General features: G+C 36.0%; 1 protein-coding gene across 2 annotated transcripts in view; it reads left to right on the forward strand.

The window, feature by feature from the left end:
- The window catches only part of LOC115445976 (dual specificity tyrosine-phosphorylation-regulated kinase 2), a 71,882-nt gene extending 52,042 nt beyond the window's left edge, over nucleotides 1–19,840 (forward strand). For both annotated transcript variants that reach the window (XM_030172502.1, XM_030172504.1), the window contains 7 exons: nucleotides 12–175; nucleotides 1,448–1,725; nucleotides 2,144–2,282; nucleotides 3,083–3,254; nucleotides 7,229–7,372; nucleotides 8,234–8,363; nucleotides 19,292–19,840. In XM_030172502.1, coding sequence (XP_030028362.1) covers nucleotides 12–175; nucleotides 1,448–1,725; nucleotides 2,144–2,282; nucleotides 3,083–3,254; nucleotides 7,229–7,372; nucleotides 8,234–8,363; nucleotides 19,292–19,472 — 1,208 coding nt within the window. In that variant the 3' untranslated portion in view covers nucleotides 19,473–19,840. The remainder of the gene's footprint in view (nucleotides 1–11; nucleotides 176–1,447; nucleotides 1,726–2,143; nucleotides 2,283–3,082; nucleotides 3,255–7,228; nucleotides 7,373–8,233; nucleotides 8,364–19,291) is intronic.
- Nucleotides 19,841–24,736: the final 4,896 nt, after the last annotated feature.

The raw sequence follows: 24,736 nt of genomic DNA on the forward strand, positions 1-24,736 counted from the left end.
TTCTGTTATAGAAGCCCTCAAAATGTACGGAGAGAGACTCACGGAGTGGGAGCGGAACGAGATCAGGAAGTACCCTCAGGTGTGGTTCTTAGGGCTGGACGCCATCAAGGTGCAGGCGCGTTCCAACTTGCCCAACAACTGCGGCTTCGACGATGAAAACGGCAGTTATAATAAGGTAAGATATCCTATCTATACCAACGATAGATTAGTTGGTTGGGGAACACACTACCGACCGAAAGTCCACAGGTTCAAAACCCAAGGGCACACACCTCTGACTTTTCTAAAAAATTATGTGTGTATTGTTTCTGAATTATCGCTTGCTTTAACGGTAAGGAAAACATCGTGAGGAAACTTACATATCCGAGAAGTATTCTATAAGAATTTTGAGGGTGCGTGAAGTCTACTAATCCGCACTAGACCAGCGTGGTGGACTAAGGCCCTATCCCTCTCAGTAGTAGAGGAGGCCCGTGCCTAGCCCTGGAACAGTATATAATACAGGGCTGAGATATTATAGAATTGTTATATTATTATAAGATCTCTTTTTCTCTCATAAGTAAAATAAAAATCATCACAATCTTCGGATTGGTTCATAACAAGTAACCCGGTCACCTGATAGTAAGCGATATGAATATTGCCCGTCTGTGAACAATAACAATTAATTTAATTTTAGACTATTTCCTTAGAACTTATAATGTACTTCCATTAGTACGAATTTCTTCCTAATGGAAGGGTAATATAAGTTCTGTGTTTTCTGGGTCATGCCAAACCAAAACAAATATCCTAAATCCGCCACTGCTTGATGATAAGGCGCTCTTTTCGCAGTTTGCTTGTTTATGATCCCTATCTACTCTCATTTAAGATTCAGTATAGATGGATTTGCGTATACTATGCTCAGGTATATCCTATACCATAAGATAAAACACGTAAAGCTGTAAAATGCGCTTGTAAACCGTGTTGCGATGTACTTGGTGACACGTGAGTGTTAACAGAGCGTGTTAATTCAATTTTATCGACATGTTGGATAGGCAGGAAAATGGATATTAATTTTTATTTAATATTATTAAAAAGGATTGAGTTTGTGCTTTAATTATGGATATTAAATATGTTTTTGGCAATAAATGTTGTGCTAAGGGAGGTGTGTTATGTCTATTTAGGTATTTCGCATGTATCATAGCTTCAATTCTCACTAAATGGAAGTTGTAAAATAAATATTTCTACATAGAAATGAATTGATTTTGGTCATAGATTTTTTAACCGACTTCAAAAAAGAAGGAGGTTATGAATTCGACGTGAATTTTTCTAGATATTTTTTTACGATTGCAAATACCTTTTTTATAAACACATATCAAAAGTGAATTTGTATGTGTAATGTATTTTTTGGCATTGTAATTCCCTGTATCATAAACACACATCAAAACTATGTCTGTAAATGTTTTCTTTGTTTCAGCAAATCCACGACCACATAGCGTACAGGTACGAGATCCTGGAAGTGATCGGGAAGGGTTCCTTCGGGCAAGTCATCAGGGCATACGACCATCGGAACGGCGAGCAGGTGGCGATCAAGATCATCAGGAACAAGAAGCGGTTCCACCACCAGGCGCTGGTGGAGGTGAGGGTGCTGGACCACCTCCGGCTGAAGGACAAGGACCAATCGCACAACGTGATCCACATGCTCGACTATTTCTATTTTAGGAATCATTTGTGCATCAGCTTCGAGCTTATGAGGTGAGGGATCCAAAATTTTTACTATTGATACTCTTATGTTTTTGTTTATAATATGGCTTTGATAGATTATACTTGTTTATTGTTTGTTGTTACAACAATACAATAGGAATCAAGTTATTCGGCTTACAAATCAGAGAGTAATCAGTGTAAATACTAAAAACACATACGAATTGCAAATCTTAACTAGAAGTTGGTTGAAAATTATTTCCAAGTAGTCTTAATGTTATCGGTTGCATATTTGATCTGGATAAATAGTAAGTTACAAATAGACTATAGGGGCGGCGAGGCGGAATTAAAATCGAAAGTTGAATGTAACTTAAATTGGATTTTCTAACATGATTTGCTCAGTATGATGCTGGGATCAGCAGGCGATCAATCTGCAGGTGAAAGATGTAATATGTTTCACGCCTATCCGCAGCATCAACCTATACGAGCTGATAAAGAAGAACAACTACCAAGGGTTCAGCCTGAGCCTGATCAGGCGGTTCGCGAGCTCGCTGCTCCGCTGTCTGCGACTCCTGGAGGCAGAGAACATCATACACTGCGACTTGAAGCCGGTCTGTTATCAATATTTGGACTTATAGATATGTTGTAACCATTTTTTGTTACTCTTTATGACGAGACGAGCTAGGCGTTCGCCTGATGGTAAGTAATAGACCGCCCAAAAACAGTAGAAACACCATTTAACACCTTGAATTACAAAGTATTATTCCTCTGCGCTCGCCATCCTTAGACATGTGATGTTAAGTCTAATGTTCATTGTTCAGTAGTTACACTGGCTACAAATTATACAGGCAATTATTGAAGCAGGCATTTGAGGTGCCTGATCAACCATCTAGGCACAAAAGCAGAACAGTGATCCCAAAATTCAAATTTGAGCTTCTAAACTAACTTCATGCAGACATAGCTTTCAAGAACAATATCAACTCGTATTAAAGTTGACGTATGCGGCGCCTGTGTCGAATCGTTTATGAATTTTAAGCCATACGCTACACTGTGCGCGCAAACCGTATCTCTTCGTATTAAGGTTTACTTTTGCGGTGCTTGCATGTACAATGGCGTTAAGTGATTTTATTTTTTTATACTGGCAAGTGATACCACCGCACCTGATGGTAAGTGGAGTGGGGTCCAATAGAATGCCGACTGACGAGACATGATTACACGACAGTCGACACAATTATGCCGGCCTGTTAGTATCAGATATATACAGGCTGATTTCGGAACGTGACACTTACGAGAAGCCCTATGGCGAGCGTTTTAATACCTTATTAACGGTGGTTGCTATCCGAGTAGATATAAAATATAACCTACCACCAGCAAAGATCTTTTTACCAATTACTCAACTCTCTTATTCCAGGAGAACATCCTGCTAAAAGCGCGCGGCAGTTCCTCAATCAAGGTGATAGACTTCGGCAGCTCGTGCTACACGGACGCCAGGGTATACACGTACATCCAGTCCAGGTTCTACCGCAGCCCTGAAGTCATCCTGGGGCTTCAGTACGGCACGCCTATTGACATGTGGAGTATGGGTATGTAACACTGTGGAAAGATGCAATCATTATAGTAAATTTTACCGACTTTAATGCAGCAGGTTAAATATTTAATGCTTTGTAGTCTAGTATTGACTTGGCTTATATGTATTGGTAACCAGCTTTTGCGCGCAGCTTCACCCGCGTGAAGGAGTTTTCTAGAATATTTTTTTTTACTTACTTGACATGTATCGTTGTATTATGATCAAATTACACAAAATCATTAAAAATTGTAACCTATGTGTTATTCTGGTGTATATCTATTATTATTGTAAAGTTTCATTCAAATACGTTCAGTAGTTTTTTCGTGAAAGAGGAACAAACATACATACACACATACATCCATCCTCACAAACTTTCGCATTTATAATATTAGTTGGTAATATATACAAAGCAGAAGAGATACCTAGAAAAATGCCTGTATATATTTGGGTCCAACAAGCCGGCATAATTGTGCCAACTGCCGAGGGGTATTAAATCATCCCTCGTCAGTCGACATTCTATTGTCTCCACTCCACTTAAAGTAGCAGTGGGGTCACATTATCGTTCAAATATAAAAAAAACGTATTGTAGATTAAAAAAATATCTTTGATAGGTAAATAAATATATTGATAAACAATACACTAGGTAATAATCTATTAGAAATCTGAAGAAACTGAACTTTTAATTTATTTTCAGTTAAGTTTATTTTCTTAAAATTTTGCCATCTAATCATAAAGTCATATTATTTTATTATAAAATTATTTTTTATTTTTTTGTCATAGAAGTTAAGTTTTTGTTTTTGTTTTTTTATATTGTATCTGTAGTTTAAAAAATTGTTCATTATTATTAATATTATGTGTACCGTATTGAGGCCCCATAAAAATATGCTACTCGCTGAGTGCTGTGGAGAATGTTATGTACGCCGTACTTGTTGTACATATCAGTGACATAATTATTGTTTAAAACTAGTGTAACTATGTGTAACTGTTATTATATGTACAATGTGGCAGTGCTAATAAATAAATACATAAATCTATACTATTATATAAAGCTGAAGAGTTTGTTTGTTTGTTTGTTTGAACGCGCTAATCTCAGGAACTACCGGTCCAAACCGAAAAATTCTTTTTTCGTTGGATAGCCCTTTGTTCGTAGAGTGCTATAGGCTATATATCATCACGCTATACCCAATAGGAGCGGAGCAGTAATGGCTAATCTCAGGAACTACCGGTCCAAACTGAAAAATTCTTTTTGCGTTAGATAGCCCTTTGTTCGTGGAGTGCTATAGGCTATATATCATCACGCTATACCCAATAGGAGCGGAGCAGTAATGGCTAATCTCCGGAACTACCGGTCCAAACTGAAAAATCTTTTTGTGTTGGATAGCCCTTTGTTCGTGGAGTGCTATAGGCTATATATCATCATGCTATGACCAATAGGAGCGGAGCAGTAATGACTAATCTCAGGAACTACCGGTTCGAACTGAAAAAATCTTTTTGTGTTGGATAGCTCTTTATTAGTGTAGTGCTATAGGCTATATATCATCACGCTATGACCAATAGGAGCGGAGCAGTAATGGCTAATGTCAGGAACTACCGGTTCAAACTGAAAAAAATATTTTTGTGTTGGATAGTTCTTTGTTCGTGGAGTACTATGGGCTATATATCATCACGCTATGACCAATAGGAGCGGAGCAGTAATTGCTAATCTCAGGAACTATCAGATCGAACTGAAAAAAATATTTTTGTGTTGGATAGCACTTTGTTCCTGGAGTGCTATAGGCTATATATCATCACGCTATGACTAATAGGAGCGGAGCAGTAATGAAACATGTTGCAAAAACGGGGAAAAATTATTAGTTTTGACAGCTTCCGTTGCGTGCGCTGCGTAAACGGTTAAAGTTATGCAACAATGATGTATGACGGGATTATTCCTCTTAAAAAGTTCTAAAAAATATATTATAAAACAAAGTCCCCCGCTGCATCTGTCTGCCTGAACGTGTTAAACTCAAAAAAAACCCAATGTATTAAGATGAAATTTGGTATGGAGACAGTTTGAGGCCCTGGGAAGAACATAGGCTCCCGGGAAACTACTACTTTTATAACGGAAAACTTTAGCCTGAAAAACTTTATAACGCGGGCGGAGCCACGGGCAAAAGCTAGTAAATAAATAAAGTCAAGTCAACTAAAATGATAGATTTTATTAATCCGTAGGAATCTTTTCAAGCAAGATTATAAGCAGATTAATCTTTTCATAATATTATAAAACAAATTGCCCCGTCGCGTCCATCTTAACGCAATAAACTCAAAAATTACCAAACAGATTTCGAAGAAATTTTATGTGGAGGTAGTTCAAGACCTTCGGAAGGTCACAGGCTACATTTTATTCCGGAAAAATATATAAAAAGACATTTACCGGATAAACTTTTTCAAGGGGTGAAACCGCGAGCAAAAGCTAGTAAACTTTAAAAATGGAAATGCGTGACCCGCGTTATATAACAGAGACGGCTAATCATATTATTTCGTGACGGATCAGCGCAGTAGTAACCTTTACATGCCATCTGGCGACGTGACCTCAAACCTTACAAACTTCCTACCAAAACTGTTAACTGTGGATTAAAATGTAATTACTGGGTCTCGGATTTGTGATTTACATTGATTTTTTTACTTGTGCCAACATATGTGCACTGTTTTATTAATAAACTAGCGATCAGTTCCGTTTTCGTCTCGTTAGAAGAACATCAGGGCCTCAAACTATCAACAACAAATTGTTTGCAGTTTCAATTGATAAAAATGTTTTACTGGGATAAAAATCCCGTTATATGTTTTCACGGGATAAAAAGTAGCCTATGTTGTTCCATCGTAAACTATCTCCATGTCAAATTTCTTCGGAATCCTATTAGTAATTTTTGAATATATCGCGTTTAGAGAGACAAGACGGGAATTTTATTTTATAATAGGTATGATGATTATGGACTCTGAGTGATGAGCACTAGCTATGCAGTTGTAGTTCAGAGACATTTACTGTCGGATATAACTCGTGTTTCTGTAGAAATTTCGGCACATTATTATAAAGCATCATTTAGGCATATTGAGTCCGCATCAACCGCGACTCGTACTTCCGACACTATAAATAAATACACGATGTAAACAATCAAATAATCAATGAACATTTATGTTCGGTGCGTAAGAATTTCCGGTCAACGGGATGACCGATTACGCGCGATAAGGATTGCGTAACCGGTAGAAAGCCGGGGAAAGGCGTGTGCGCACCTGCAAATCTAGATGTTGTGTAATGACGTGACAACCAACACGTCAGCCATGGAGCGTGCTTGTAGTGATGACGAGGTCGCGAGCTGAACTGAGCTATGTAGGTTCCGTTACTGGTACACATATCTAATACAATCTGTCTTACTTATAAATGTCGCAAAGCTATACTTAGTTAAAATACAAATTTACTCGATCAGCTGTAAGTCACCCGCCATCTTGCCTCTTAATTAGGTTTAAACTAGGAACCGGTGATGTTTTTGACAGCTATTTAAGCAATTCTTAATCACCTCTGCTAAAACAAGTTTATAAGTAAGACAGTATGTGTTTAATAGTCGATTAGACACATGGTAAAAATGATTTTGATTGTTTGTCGTAAATACTATAAATAAAAAAATTAATAACCTACAAACATCTAGTTTAAAAAGAACATTTTTTATGTGACTTAAAATAAACAGTTTGTTGTTTATACCAGAAAAAAACATGCTATAACCAAATGTTATAGCCAATTTAAAGTCTTCAATTGGCTTAATAAATGTGTTAACAAACTCACCAATTTTATCCTCGAAGAGATAGCGAATCTAGTGCACTCACTTTTCATCGTGCGTATTTCGTCCCACGGTGAGATAGAAGCGAGTCTATTACTATATCGGAAACTTTTATTGTTAACTTTTGAATGTGTTTAGCTATTTTGTGTTTGACATGGAATTTCGTTATTTGATATCCCAGGGTGCATTCTGGCCGAGCTGCACACGGGCTACCCACTGTTCCCCGGGGAGAACGAGGCAGAACAGCTCGCGTGCATCATGGAGCTACTCGGCCCGCCGCCGCCTGACCTTCTCATACATGCCACCAGGAAGAGGCTTTTCTTTGGTAAGAACTCTTATTTTTAGAATTAGCATTGGCTTGCCAATGCGTGTCAATTGATAACCTAAGTATTACAGTCCCAGAACTTTATGAGCTGCCAGTTTAAAGGAGAAAGAAAGATTCAGAAGTGGAGGTTGTTTGAGCTTGACTTAAAGAGAAAGATGGATTCAGAAGTGCCGGTTGTTTGAGCTAGCCTTAAAGAGAAAGATGGATTCAGAAGCGGAGGTTGTTTGAGCCAGGAATATTTAATCAAAGCGTTTTTGACGTATTCACAGAAATGTCACCATAGATACCTTTGAACTGCATACATACGTTAGAAAAATAAAGGCATGATATTCTATATAACCACTCTAATCCACCATGGGAATGTTTCCTATTAAATGGCGTATTTTAAATCGATAGCCGCGCGGAGACATGTACCGCTCAGTTCCGAGTTTCGATAAGGTCTTTAGAGACCCAATAAACAAGAACTTTCTAGCAGGGGTAAATGTGTTATTATAGTTTGAACTGAGAGCATGTCCGTGTCACGAATATCTGATATTACGTAAAAAAAGCAATAGAATATGGGCGTATACATCTTTCGCATTATATTTGGCATTTATTAAAAGTACTATACTGATACAAAATCCAAGGGGAAAACCTGCCCTTCCTTGACGCCATTCTAAGTACGTTCATACAAAGGGAGGACTATTTTGGCTCTGAAATAAGTAACGAGACCAAGAAGCTGCTCGGCCGATGGTAGACATCACAATCATCTATAGTAGTAATACCATAAATATTAATTACAACACTCCAAAGGGCACTTTTAGCTCTTCAACCTAAAAGTTAAAAAAGGAATGTAAAGTGATGTTTTTTGTTAATTCCCAGACTCGAAGGGCTCGCCGCGCACGGTGACTAACTCGAAGGGTCGCAAGCGGCGGCCCGGCTCCAGGACCCTTGCGTCCGCCGTCAGGACAGACGACCCCGCCTTCCTGCATTTCCTGCACAGGTGTCTGGAGTGAGTATCTCGATATATTAAAGAATTTAGCATAGCATCTCAGGCCAAAGACGCCACTAGACAAATAAGGAAACTGAATAAAACCTACAATAACAAGGTTAGACTAAACGTTATAAAATACCGGAAGAGGAAACCAGACTGTAGTCTGCGCTTTCCCGTTTTAGGTTTATTAGCGTCTTCAAATGTTTTGTCTTTCATATATTATATCATCTTTTTATTACTTTACTGTTAAACATTGTTTATTGTTTGACGAAGTGCCTTTAATTTAGAAATCAATATCGGTTGAGGATACAAGGCCTGGTCGTGAGGCACAGTGACCCCAACATAAGCGCTCAGTCGCCCACCACAAACGCTGGGCATGTAAATCACTTTCATCGCGAAACTAAAAAAGGATATAACTTTATAATTGTACTTAGTTATTTATATTTGTAAAGAATTTAAATTATTTAATAAAATGAGTCTTGAATTAGCATTTAAAAGTATCTGTTACCAACCAATGGATAATGTAATTACTCGGTATTGTTTACATAGTATTATTACAGCGTTGCTTGGCATTCTAATTCACTTCCCCGACATAAATTTTTCAGTTTTATACATATTTGAAATCGACACATTTTTCTCCGATTTTTTAAGCTACTCCTAATTTTTCGAAAAACCTCTCTTTAGTCAATTACGGTAGATATTGCTGAAAAAACTTGGATGGAGCTGATGGAGTCAGTGAGGAAGTGTGGGGAGGGAAGTAGGTGTTCCTTGACTCTTTAATCTTACCATACAATAAAGATAGAGAGGTGTCACTTCACATCTGTTTATAACCGATATCCAAAAAAGGCGGAAGTTCTCAATTCTAGTGTTATATTTTTACGCGGATTAATCTGATTTTCCGTAGTAATGTGGTTCTATAACGGTGAAGTCGACTCCTTCCCGTTATAGACATAAATATCTAAACCAGCTCTTACTTTACGTCATCCCAAAAGCTATTAAATCACGCGTAGATCCATCAGGATAGCACGAGGTTCTCAGACGGTATGAGATTATCATCGGACCAGTTCGCGGGACCATGGGAACTGTGACCATTGCGTCATAGTGTGAATTGTCTATGGAAACCATAAACACTAGTTCTTATGGGAATAGAAGTGCCGATGTATTTGATTCAAGAAGACCTAAAAAAAGTAATGGAAAGACAGGCAACTCACATACTTATTAAAAAAAAATGATCTGTGGAATCTCATTTTATTCCCTATTTAAAAATGAAATGAAATGCAAAAGGCAGAACACAGATAAAACATCAATTTAATAAAAAAAAAATCAAGTGTATATATTTTATTCTGTGGCACAACTAATAATTAAATTTATTGTATTTTTTACATAATAATGCATCTATTACGTATTAATAGAAAATATATCGTATGATAATTAATTCCTCACTTTATTAATAAACGCATACGCAAAGCTGTTATATTGCCAAAAGGAACAGGTTATGAGAACTTTCTACAAACTAGTATAGTTACGTAATATAGAAAACTAGTAACATTGGCCACGGAATTATAGAATTCTGCACATATTTGTTATATCACAGTCCGTATTCTGTGACAATTTACGATTCCGCAAGGAATTCTTACACACGAAGGACAAAATGTCCCTTAAAAACATAATCTCGATATGTTCTATTGATTTTGATAAAATTTTAAGTATAATTTTAGGCCATACTCCTGGAAAAATTAGCAGAAATAAGTTATTATCTATCGAAAATAGCTAAGTGAATTACTTTGAGATCTTTATTCCTTTCCACTAACAACTTCTTAATGAAATCAATTTTAATATAGATTCAGTATTTGCAGAAATAAAACCTCCATACATAGCAGAGTGTTAATTTACCTCCTATCTTCAAACCAGCAAACTTTACCTCCTATTAAGTATGAGCATAGATTCCTTATTTCGTACGCCGGGGAATCAACACAAATATTTACAGAATTAAAACATATTCAGGTATTCATTCATGACTTCCGACAACGGCCGCATAAAAAAATAATGAAATATTTTTCTCATAAGACCTGAATAATAAAAACTGTGGGTATAATCTGCTAGATTATCATTTTCATGCAAAAATACGTTTTGAGATAATTTACGATTGCGCAATCGCAAATACTAAAGCTCATCATAAAGACGCGGGTATTAACTTTTTGCTTACGTTTATGACATGAATGGAAATTATTGGGGACGAATTTAGATGCTAGTGGGGCCTATATCCCCTTCACCTTGATATTTGACAATATAAATTACAACTACATAATAAAATTCTTAGCACTTGCTGTTAAACTACGCATATTCTTATATATATACTAAACGTACATAAGTATGAAAACATGATTTGATGATGATGGAAATCATCCCCAAAGGCACATGGAGGTAATAGTTTGTATGAAATTTCGATATTTTATAGTTAGAAATTTGAAATTTTAGATTTATTTTCAATTAATAAAATAAAAAGCAGTTAAATATTTTTTTTCGATATTAGTCATTTACCTAGCACATTTAACTGACATAATAGAAGAAAGGTCTCATGCTAAGACCTCCAAATCCGTCTCATACGCGCTTAACGTCTTTAAGACTGGAGTAAAAAAACATATAACCGTGACTTTCACTGCAAGTTCACACATTTTTGCCGCAGTCAAGTGCGGCTCCCGGAATGGGAAGCGACCATTGTGAGCGAAGAATGGTCTACCAGCGATTAATATAATTTCCATTGTATATCACAATCTGTTGTCAATTAAACACCTTTTTATTGTTGTTAATGATCTTCAATGGTAATATTTGGTCTATAATATAAATCGTGTCGATTGAGGTGATGCCGCTGCCGAGCTGAAAATGATATATTTTGTGTTGCGTACGTCTTTACTATCATTGACATTGACTCCTATATCCGAAACCCTTTCCTTTCTTTAAGAGTGTTCATTTTATTTTCTGAACCATCTATTGGAAATAAATAGAAGGGGTATGTAGAGGTGCAACCAAGGCACCCACTGTTCACCAAATATGCTCTGTCCTAGGATGTGATGCGGGCGAGCCTATCACTACATCGGGTACAAAATTCCAGACTCCGGGCTGATACTGAGCAGAAAAGCCCAAATATCACTTTGTCTGACCCGGGATTCGAACCCAGGACCTCAGAGCGCTGCTGTACGGCGCATGCAGTACAACTACGCCACTCAAGCACAAAATATATTCGAATCACTCAAATTGAATTTATATCAAGAATCGAACCTGCAGCCGATTCACTGATTCGCGCCGCGGAAGTATTTGCATTACCAGAGGCGAGAGTGCACGCGGTGAAAGTGCGTGGCCCGCTTTACGCGAGATGGCTTGCGGTATGGTTAATTGCGTTTCAAAATGTTGAATATTTACCGCACAGCCGAATGATCATCTGATATTCGATAAGTGTTCACCGGTTGTAAGCAGCTGATAAGGGGGAAATTTATTTTAAAATTATCCCTCTCTTTTTCATCTTGTAGTAAATTATAGTTCTTATTTGACAAGTTTCGGAAGGGCAATAGGAATTGAATTTAGATGCTTTGTAAGTAAAAGCTGTTGAACAAGATGGTGGAATCACACTGGTCCTATTTTTGTCTATAAGGTGAATTTCATTTTCATTATTCATGAATAGGTTATTTGAGAAGGCATGATGACTTTTTAACCGACTTCAAAAAAAGAAGGAGGTTATCAAATCTACGTGAATGTTTTTTTTTTATTGACATTCGCATGGAATAAGCATTTTACGATAAGATATTTCTTGTTATACGTGCCCAACAAAATCATCCCACTGTATGGGATGGTAGTTGGAGTGGGGTTCAGATAGAGCGTTGACTGATGAGAAATGTTTATCCTTCGCCTGTTCAGTCGAGTTTGAAGTGTAAAAACTGTCTCAAACAATTGGCTTGATGTTTAACAAATACCATCCTTCTGACCCTTGTTCTTAATCTTTGGCAATATGGATGTTCATAGGGGATAGTAAATATTATTTTTTCAATTATAACATAAACAAACATCACTCCTTTATTCCCGAAGCATTAGGTAGAGGTGTAACTAGGGCACCCATTTTTTGGCCTATGTGTTCTGTCCCTTGATGTAAGGGCGAACCTATCGCGATACAGGGCAATAATTTCAAACTCCGCGCTGCTATTGGGCATAAAACACATCGCGGGATTCAAACCCGGTGACTGTCCCGTGTTCAACCATAGCAACTTTAATGAATACATACACACACACACACACAACATCACGCATTTATCCCCGAAGGGGTATGCAGAGGCGCAACCAGGGCACCCACTTTTCGCCAAGTGTGTTCCGTCCCATGATGTGATAGGGGGCGAGCCAATCGCCATATCGGGCACAAATTCCAGACTCCGGGCTGATACTGAGCAGAAAAACCCAAATATCACTTTACCCGACCCGGGATTCGCGCCCAGGACCTCAGAGCGCTGTCGCACCGCGCATGCAGTACAACTACGCCATCAAGGCAGTCAGTTAATGAATACATATTATGTATAATTTACCGCGCCGTATTAACAAATACCAAATCAATTATCTGTTCCTAAATGTATTATACCGACAATTGCTGCGAAATGCCGCGTCACCTGCATCTTGGGTGAAAGAAAGATGATGCAATAAGACGCGCCAAACATACAGACATGCTAAACGGTCACTTTATGTACAGGAAAGAATCGTTATATCAATTTGTATTGTTAGAACCATGTTTGTTTTTATATTATAGGCATTGTAGAAATGTTAACAGTTTTTGGGGTGTTTAAAAAGTCTTCGTACAAAAACAGTGACAAAAAAAAGATTTTGGATAATTTATGAATATTTCTCGAAATAAATGTACATAACGAAATTATATTTTATGGATTTTGTTCCGAAATTGTCTATGTTTATTTGTCTTAATACATTCGTACTATCAAATATATATATGAGACAGAAAAAATCGTAACCATATTTAATAAAAACTAGTTAGTTACTTACATTTATTTTGAGAAAAACTCTATATAAATAGGGCCTGGGCGAAATATGGTCCAAAATTGAAGGACATTCTTCGAAAAATTTTGTGTAGAAATATGAATTAAATTTTAATTCAATAATATACTGTTCCATATCAAATATCCACTGTATAAGGTGCTTAATTATATATCTAAAGCGGCGGATTACACGCAAGTATAGATAGACCTATATATAGACGTAAAGTATAGATCTGGAAATCTTTGGAGAAGGCCCATGTTTAGCAGTGGACATCCTACGGCTGATGATGATGTTGACAGATAAACCAGTGTATTATCAAAAGGCATTCAGATCGCATCTACACATGTAATTGAATTCATGTATCAAAATGTACCACAGTGCGAACATGTTACCAAGTTCAGCGCATACTGAGACAAATGCAAGGCGTAGCATTTAATGTTATTTAATTATGCAACATAATGTATCATTTCGAAGTGCAAAAGGGTACCTGTTCAAAATATTTTATTTAAAAAGCAACTTTAGTAACGTGACAAAGAACATGTTATTTATATTACTTAGCAATTAATATTATATTTGTAGGTGATCTGATTTAGGCGAAAAGAATAAGCAACAAGTCTAATATACGACATAAGATATTTCGTCAGTTGACGTTATATTGGATGTACAGTTTACGTACAAATTATTCCAGAAAACTTAATGAACGAGTTTACGTGATTTCAAATTAGTTGCCTAATTAGTTTGTTAATGGCGTAGTTTTTTATTTGCTACGATGTAAGTAGTATTATTCTCTTATATCTTAAGTGCGGTTTAGTTTACCAAGGAAAAGTGCAGGCTATATTTCGCATGCGATTTTATGCGCGTAAACATATACAGATGACATATGCAAATTTTAAAGCTCGCAGAACTTTTGTCACTAATGTACATATATCCGAAAGGTCTTGCGCTATATATATGCGAAAAATCGCTAGTCTAAACATAGCTTTATAAGCGCTTGTCTTTCTTGTGTGCGACGTACCTAACCCGACATACTTAGCATCGGATCATTTGCATTGCCGTTTATGCCGATTGCTTACTGACATGCAGTAACCGGGCATCTAATTACATACGTGCCACGATTTTATGTAATACGAAAGTTATCGCATCGTCTGTTTGTCATTAGAACGTGGAACGTTCTTAATTACATATCGTCTGATAGTAAATCTTTTTATGGTGACTTGCTGCTATCTTCTTTATGGTGTGCCTGACTGGAATTGGATCAGATGTTTGTTTGGGTAACTGAATTATTACACTAGGTATTGCTCGCGGCTCCACTTGTGAGCATGGTCTTTCTGGAAAAAGCGACACTGTGTACTTTAAAAATAGACTATATTTTCCTGTAAGTTTTAATAATGTCAAATATTTTTTTAAAGGTTATGCCCAAACTTGGCAGATGTTTCCAAAAAAGTCGATGTAATCAGACGTGTAATTAAATGTAAATTGTAGATACTAAGTAATTATTTATATTAGTCGTCCTAGATGTTTCTTAATTTACTCCGCGAATTACATCCTTACTCACTATAAGGATGACAAAAATGTCGCCTAACTGGAGCAATTGTCGGTTGTTAGTAAAATATTTGAAATTGTTACGTAAGCTGTTTGCAATATGTATATAAATTTATAGTTCTCAATCTTTTAAATAATTTTCAATAATTATTAAGTACCTCTTGCAGATGCTGTTTCGGGCTAATATTTATTTAATGGAATTTATAATTCAACATTTGATTTGATTTATTTTTATTACTTATTACAATTTATGTTACTTGTTAATGCTTGTTATAAAGGACTCAAGGTGTTAATTAGGTTACCAGTAAAATTCATTTTGTTTAAATCTGATTATTACAATTTGTGTCCAAATTCTTTTTAAATCATTTCTTTTTATTTATACGTTTGAAAAGGAAATGGCGAAGGTACCGCATTCCATACAGCCAAGTGGCATGTTCGTTTTAATTAGTTACGTCCTCTACGCTCGATGACATAATCCTAACCTATTCCTTACATTACCCAATACGGTATTAGAGCGTTCCTTTCTAAAATAATCTTCTCATGAGGCGGTTTATAAATCAAGTCCTATCCTTTCACGTATTTTCCAGTCTCGCTGGCCCTTAGCATCGGAGGTCGTCGGTTAATGGTTATTTATGAAAGCCATATCGAATGTTCTAGAGCTGACGGCAAAAGTGATAGTGGTAGGTTCGCCTTGGGCCAGTTTCAGCCACCATCGGCCACTGGCACGTTCTAACGCGTGAGGTAAACGCACCCATATACATCCTGATTTATTGGTTTTGAAAGTTGGTGATTCATCTTTCTGAACTGAATAAACCGTATTACAATTTAGATTCTACAGTCAATTTTAAACAAATAGCGCAGTTATCTTCAATAACTATGGCGTATAAACAGGATAACATATGAACTTTTGCGTTGGAGAGTCTGACTGGTTAGAAACTAACGTTGTGTCTATTTCTGCCACCAAGCACTGTTTACTTTGTGTTTTTATTTTGATATGATATTTTAATGAATATATTTACTGGCATACTTAAAGATATTTGTTTATAGCGAATGTTGCGAATGGCTCAATTGACTGCCCGAATTACTTCAAAACAGTGAACATAATATACCTACGTAGTCATTTTGTGAGTACCCTCATACATTGCAATGCACAATTATGTTACCAATTCATAAGTGAAAACCTGTAACTAGAAATTTAATTTTAACTTATTGCTCAAATTAATATTGATAATTAGTAATTAGTTTGAAAATTTTCATTGAATAAATATTTAAAAATGTGTTATAAATTGAACATATAATGGATGAAGTGCGGCAAGTTTATGTGAAAAAGCCGACTTGTTAGCTGTTTCAACTCTCTCGCAATTAGGTTATAGGTTAACTAAGATAAATCATCAAAAAAAATATCAAAATAATGAATCATTTTTTACATGGGTGGATGTCATATATTAGATGCAGTGCGGCAAATTTATGTGATAAAGCTAACATGAGATGTGCCACATCTACAGCCATTAGATTGAATGAAAAAAAAAATAGATATCACCATAAAACTAATAAAATAAAAAAAATATTTCTTACATGAGTCCGTGATGAGGGCATTTACCATATAACATCACATATTAAGGACAGTGTGTAGATTAGCGCAGGATGTGGTCGGCCCTTCCATGGTCTCAACGCTCCGGATAAATATAAATACGCCATGTGAAGGTACATTCATATAACTTAATAATTGATGTTATTTATGATGTATGAATGATAAGATAGGTCATAACTCAGTAATGGGTCTAGACTCTACATATATTGTCTATAATAATATTAGTCCTGTTTTATATATTACCCCACTGCTGTGCACAGGCGTCCTCTACTATCGAGAGGGATTAGGCCTTGGATTGGCAGACTGAGTAACCTCAAAATTTTTATAAAGAAGTTCTCAGTTATGCAGGTTTCCTTACGATGTTTTCCTTCACCAAAGAGCATTACGGACCTAATTCTTATATCCCTGCACCACCCCATTAGGATGATTGGTACGCTCGCCTATACACTAATATATAAAAATAAATAGAACAAGTACTTAATTTAGAATCAATTCAGACTATATGCGCCGCCCTTATTCTACTCCAATGAGGGGTTGATCCCACACGCTTTTTTCATTCATATAGAAATTTCTGGAAGTTTATCGAAATTACATTATGTTTTTTTATTTAAAAAAGTTAATTTACATTTTTTAAACAGTTGTTTTAGAAGACAAATAGATACTTATTGCAGACAAAACTATTTGCTACGAAGCGCTATCGTTGTTTAAATGTAAGTTATAACTCTGAAACTGATCTACCAAGCCTGTTCATGTAATCAAAATCTACTTTGTTCTGTCACAGACATCTTTTTACTGTAATGACGAGACGAGCATGCTGCTCGTCTTTTGTTGAGCGATACAAACCCATAAACAGTAGTAACATCAGGACGTTGAATTACAAACTACTGCGTGGCATTCCACTGCGTTCGTCATCCTTCAACATAAGATATTAAGCCTCATAATGCCCAGTAATTCCATCTACAAAATAATCAATTCCACAAGTTTAGTCTAAGTTTAACAGGGTAGGTACATTCCATTCCGATCTAGCCGCGAACGTATATTAAATGTATTGAGTAACAGTATCTCGTCGAGTTACTAAACCAGATGGCCGGAGTAGGCCAGCCTGTACCTAGATTTCGGTTGAATGTATATCGAGACAGGGGTGTAGTCGGGCTGTTATTAGGTGGCTCTAATATTTCAAGACTACATCATCATCAACAGCCGCAGGATGTCCACTGCTGAACATGGACCTCTCTTAAAGTTCTCCAGATCGCTTTATTGGAAGCGGCCCGCATAGAGCGACCAAGACCACATGTGTCATTTTTTATTTATTTTTCAATGACACACATTGTTCTAATGACAGATTACGATAAAAGTTTAAATATTAGAATTGGACTTTTGGTCCCACAACATTAATATATGACATAAACCTTATCTTGGTGTGGTTAGCGCATTTATGACATTTTGGTTCAAAGCCAGCTCTACACACCTTTAAGATTAGCATTCTCCATTTTAACATAAATTATTGTAACTGAAAGAAGTCTGATGCACGGGCATACGACCCCCTCCGATCCGCCCTAAATCCGTGCTCCACTGCTGGTGACCGGTCGCACTTTCACAGAAATCTTCGCCTCTCTCGCCCATTTCATAATAGGGCACTGGATTGCTTCAGAGACGTTTATTGTTCTTTACCCGGAAGATTATAGAATTGAATCACAGTTTATACTAAATGTTACGCGATTAGATCATATCTGTAATCAGTATTGTTAGCTGTTTTTATTTCTGACTTATATGATTTTTGGTTGAATAAATCTTAATTGTTCAGTTAAGAAAAGCGTGTATTACATAAAAAAGCAATTCATGTTGCTAAAGACATGGTATAATTTATGATGTTAAATATATTACAAGATGCAATATGTTTCACGTTTCAACGGTATGGGAACTTAGTACGTACTTACAATAAGAGTAGGTTCGAGTTAGTTGATATGTATCGTTATATTAAAACCAAATTACACAAAATCATTGTAAATTGTAGCCTATGTGTTACTTTGATGTATAACTAATATTACTGTAAAGTTTCATTCAAATCCGTTCAGTAGTTTTTTCGTGTAAGACGAACAAACATACATACATCCATCATCACAAACTTTCGCATTTATATTAGTAGGAAATACAAAGACACTAATTGAGAACCTTATTTTTTGAAGTCGGAATATCCGTTACATGATTAATCAGGTCGATTTAATACCTAGATACTTATCTTATTATCTGGTCTACATTCGGTACGCAAATCAGTAATCTAACAGTCACTTCAAATCTCAATTACTAAAAAAAAACAAAACAACGTTTTGTAGCCAGTGCTTATAATCTAGTTACGTCTAGATAATAGTGCTTACACGCAACCTATAAACGTCATCTTATAACGTGTTTCGTAATTTATAATGTTGTATAATGAGGTCAATGCCCTCCAATCTAGCTCTAGACCGATCACTGGAAGCCTAGATCGATATTTTAGTATAGATATTTAAGTAGGTTTCTTGTGTTCTTTTTTTTGTTAATCTTAAAGACAATGCTGGAATGTATTTGAATTTCGAGCTTTAGTAACTGCCGCTTTCAATAAACAATCAGTTTGTTTTATTCATCGCGAAAATGGACCAATCAGAACGAAGTGCATAGTTTTGACGCTAACAAATTACTTATTTTGAAAACCGAAAGACATAGGTTTTTGAGTGTGAAATTCGTTAAAGTTCCTCGCAGTTAACGAGTTGGTATGTGTTGGATATTTTAAATTTAAATTTACTTGCAGGTGGGATCCAAAGCGTCGCATCACGTCGACAGAGGCCACGCGACACGAGTTCGTTACGGGGTGTCCACTGGGCGCTGCACCGGCGCTGGCGCTGCCACGGCTGGCGCCTCGGCCGACGCGCGGCGCCCTGCTCCACTCGCAGTCCGCGGGCGACGTCGCCGCGATGCTGGGCCGCGCGTGACCAGCCCCGCGCCCCTGAGCCAGGCCTGGCTCCACTACATGACTTTACGTGCTTGGTTCTATCCTGTGAACTTTAGTGTTGGTTCTTGAAACGGCTTCATTTGTTTTAGATCGAATAAAACTGGATATTAATGCAAGCGAAATATACTTGGTAGACGGCAAGGATATTTGGTAGGTATCCATTAATCTCACTAACCAATCGAAGCCCAACAACAAACAATATATCAATTTTATATTAGAGACGAACCAGGTCCAGCCAGCTCAATCATATTATAACAAACAACGATTTGACTCTACCACTCCTAAACCTACTATAATCGATATATTATTGTGTAAACAACTTGGTAGTAATAATGATATCTCAGTAAAGAATGACAGTAATAGTTTCTTAAGAGCTATAGTGCTAGCGAGGAGTCCGCCCACTGATGACTGATTGTGACATCAGTGGAGAAATATCTTAATACGTTTCATAACTTATTGGTATAGCTGATATCGGTAAATATTGTAATTATATATTAAAGATACCAATAGAGATGAGTTCGGACTTTGACCGTGTTCTGTCAGGGACGTAATATCGATAGTTTAAAAAGACTGCCACGGGGCGTAGTTGTGTGCGGTACGACCTCGGCTTTGAGGTCCTGTGTCCGGACCAGAGTTGGACAAAGTGATACTGGGTTTTTTTCTTAGTATCAGCCTGGAGTCTGGAATTTGTGTCCTATGAAAAAAACCTATTTTATTATTAGCAACATAAAACAAATACGTAGCGATGAAACGCGAAAACGTTTTGATATTTTCAATGTGATTTTTACATTATAATTTTTTTTAAATGTCCATTACTGGAGAAAGTACTTAAAAATATCGAGCTGTGGCCTTGCACCGCCCACACTCGACTACATAATATATTCAATAATAAGTCTCACATAAAATTTAATTTGCATACTCACTTTATGTATGCGGTAACAGTAAAAGCTACCTCTTTAAAAGCACATTTATTAATATAATTATAATGTTATACGTAACATACTTGTTATAATAAACATAAAAACAAGTTAAGTTAAAAATAGTGATCTTATTAATCGAATGTAGGATAAACAAATGCAAAATAAAAAGTATTTAAGGCTCGTAATCGGAATTAAGGCGGAAATGGAAACAAGTTATAAATTATACGGATAAACTGTTTACATATTTTTTTTTATATCTTTGAATGACGAGACGAGCTTACCGTTCGCCTGATGGTAAGCGATACGACCGCCCATAAACAATAGAAACACCATCCAACACCCTGAATTACAATTTGTTTGGTATTCCACTGCGCTCGCTTTCCTGAGACATGAGATGTTAAGACTTATGTCTAGTTACACTGGCTACAATAATGGCGTGTGTATATAAGCGAAATAAACGCTGCAATATATTAATTTGTCAGACATATTACTCTGTTGCTTATTTGTTGAAAGATACCAATTACATAGATTACCTTGTCATTTTAATATCTTATGTAAAACTTAATTTTCTTCGTGTACAGCTTGTACCCGCGAATTTTGCCGTTGGATTTCGGCGCAAAATTTCCAGTACAATCATGTTTCAGAAGAAATAGATTTTTATATTAATCCAAGATAGTAAAGAATAATATATTATTATGTGTATTATGTTTCAAATGTATTCTCGGCATATGTATATTATCAATGTAGTACATATGAAAGGCGTAAATTAATAAATATTTCGCAATCTTCATTAGTGAAATGTAATTTCTTCACCGATAGAGGTACTAACAGACAATTAGCAATATTTTATACATATTAATTGATGATTGATGACTTAGTGATTGGCAGTGAGTTCGCATTTTGCTGCACAAAGCCTATCAGTACGGTAATATCGACTGATTGATGACTATTATACTACTGATGAAACCATACGTTATTAAACCTAAACTTATTTGCGTTTGCGTGCAAGACATTTTATTACGTAATGGTAGAGTTCCGACCCTCGCGTTAAGCGTTTGTCGCCGCGTCACTTCCATCTGTCACCGTGGAACTTTTTTTTATTATTTAAGACAAACATAGTAATGAAAACACATAATGAATATAGCTAGGGTTAGTACTTAATCTAGATTACACTCCATAATTTGTGCCCAAATCATGAGTTACAAATTATGTATTAATATTTAATTAAAATACGTGTAAAGATTAAACGTAACTGCCTAAGTCCTTTTTAATGCAATATTAAAATTCTATAATTTTTTTTAAGTGTCTAATGCTAGCTAAGAGTATTTTACGGTTTCCAATGTAAAGTGCGTAATAGTAAAGTGACGGTTTTGTCGCTGTGTCTCCAAAACGTCTAAACGCTAGGATCGGAAGTGTACCTTAAACATTAATGTTACAGCGTATTGCGTTACAATAATTGTTTAATAGCAGACAACGTTTTAGCTCGAATATTTGATAGTTTACTGTTCAAATTGCATTCAACCTATTTCATAGCATCACGTCACTTTACCTTTACAGGAGTAAGCAGAGATGTACTAAAACCACATTTCGTCAGTCATATTAGGTTTTAATTATTGGCATTTAACGGCCACTATTTTAGACTCTAGGCTAATACTAAGCAGGAAAAACAATACCATTTTACCCGACCCGGAGATCAAACCCGAAACATCACAGCACTTATACCAAGTTATCATAACTACGCTACCGAGGCTTCAAACCCACACCGCTCTACCACGAGAGTCGCGGACCAATAAACAATATCTTCACTTAAATATGCAATTGTTTGAATAATTACTGCATTATTCCGTTCTCTTCCATTTAATAATCACAATCGGCGAAGTCGTTTCATGAAATGACGCTTTATTTCAACACGTGCCTAACGCAACTACGTATCTCATCCCTTTCTAATTTCCAAATAGATTAATAATATATAGAAATATACAGTGCTGACTTTCCGTTGCTGCGAAATTTCGTTTTGAAATCCACCAATTTTGATGAGATTGACCTGTATGTGTGAATTGTATTCGGGCTTGTGTGTATGGAGTGTGTAAAACGCGGCGGTTTTTAGAAAGCTATGATTGGATGATTTTAGTAGTAAAAAAATCTATTCTAGAAGTTGGCATGTCTTTATATTATATCCGTCGAATCATCAAGTTTTCCAATAGGAAAACAAGACGGATTCTGTATTTTAAAAGACATCATTATTAAAGATATCATACCTTTAACCTAATTGGTATTTAGAAGATATCATCATATTAAGTATTCTAACTGTGAGAAATGGTTATTGTCCAGTCTAGCCCTATCAGACCAGTCTAGTGCCAAATTTTATATCATCTAGTGGGTTGTATTATGACTGAAGTTACCACATCAATAACTTAGTTATAATAACGGGTCAAAACTACCGCTGCGTTTTATAGCCCCTCTGTGCACGAAGCCTTATTACATTATTATTGTTTTATTATACTTATAAAACGGCAATGACTGACTCAACAAAATGTTATGTATTTAACATGTACTTTATTTATCTTAAGTCTTAAATAATTTTAGCACAGAAACAGCGACTTATGCGTGGACTAACAAGTGTCCCCGACACTGATATTACGTTAAAAAAAAGGTTAAGGATTACAGGCAGTTATGAGTGTAGCTAGGTAGGGGGGGGGGGGCAAGGCAGTGTCTGTCAGAGGAAGTCTTAGACTTACAGGGACCTCACGTGATGCAGGCCTTGCGTTGAATTAGGCGACCTATTTTACTCGCCCTACCTGCCCTACCTTAGAGAAAATCTATAGCTACGCCAATGCAAGTAGCATTGAGAGATAACAAATTTATTTAACTTCTGAACAAGAGCGATCAGTATTAATGATATACCACATTTGGTCGTTTTTACTTAACGTTGACGTGCAATGAGGGACGCCATGTTTGATGTGCTCTCAAAATACCTCATTGACTGCGAACAAATATATTGCATAATATTATTATTTTAAAGTATATTTATTGTAATAGTCATTGCGCTTATTGGTCAGTAAATGTATGATTTGCAAAAGTGCCAAAATATTATGGTATTTTGAATGTTATGTAATTTGAATTGTAAAAAAAATATATATATTTAATTTGCGCAAGCAACGGTAAAAGCAATGGGAATCTTTTCATTATTATATCTTCTAAGATAATAAAAATAGTTTTTATGTGTTTAGCAATAACTGCCTTCAATTAGTTTTTGCAGATACAATAGAATTATAATGCTAATTGGTTTTAGTAACTCATTGTGAGTGAGATTTTAGTTTTACTTGTAATAAAAAATGTCGACTGAAACATAGTACAAGATGGTATACGTCTAACTTCATATCATGAAATAATTGTACGGAATAGTGAATTATTGTATTAGCAAAGCTTATAGAAAATATAATCTTACGTTTGCAAAGTTATCAATAATTATTTAAAATAATGTAAATTACAAGGTTCATCAGAGTCTGAACTCTATGAAGGCTTTTCTGCTTTTCCTTCGCCTGCTGTTTTCGGTTGGTAAAATAAGGAACATATGGTATTCAATATCAGAAATGAATGGCTAAGTGGAGAAAGCGTGTAACTTATTTCATATTTCAGTGATTTATCGTAATTCCAGTATACAAATCCATTTAAACTTTGCCCATTAGGGATCAACTCCACACACGAATTTAGACGCCGCGTTGTTTCAGCCGCGACGTAAAAACGCGTGAACAACTTGGAGATTTCTAGCTAGTGTCTGTATAGAAAATTGGGTATTTAGTCTAAATGTTCTAGTCATTATTGTAGAATTTTGTAAAACATTAGCACTGTGACCTTCTGCATTTAGTTTTGTAAAAGGAAAAAATGCAAAAGGTAAATGTTTCATATTTAATTTTTTATGTAACTTAGGGTACAATGAGGGCGTTTTTCGTTCGTATATCGAAAAAACGCCGTAGTTAGGTCTTTTATCGAGTTAAATCTATGTACTGTACTTAGGTGACTTCGATCTGTGTTAGATAAGTTTAGGGTTTGGGTATTACGCATTTCCAGTCACTGTTACTGTGTTTAGTTCCTATTTTTTTCTTAAGAGTAAAGGTAATCTCAATTTTTTTTTATGTATGTTTAATTAGATTAAGGTGATGTTATTGAAAGGAAATGTATGATAAAAGACATAAATCATTTATAATTTCAATCAATGCCTCGGAAACAAATGGAAAGGTATTTGATCTCATATGAATAAAATGTAATTCTATAGTTATCTATAGAAATATTTAGGAATCTACATATTGAAAATCATAGTAAA

This window comes from Manduca sexta, chromosome 23, assembly GCF_014839805.1.
Source record: "Manduca sexta isolate Smith_Timp_Sample1 chromosome 23, JHU_Msex_v1.0, whole genome shotgun sequence".
NCBI classification, from domain to species: Eukaryota; Metazoa; Arthropoda; class Insecta; order Lepidoptera; family Sphingidae; genus Manduca; species Manduca sexta.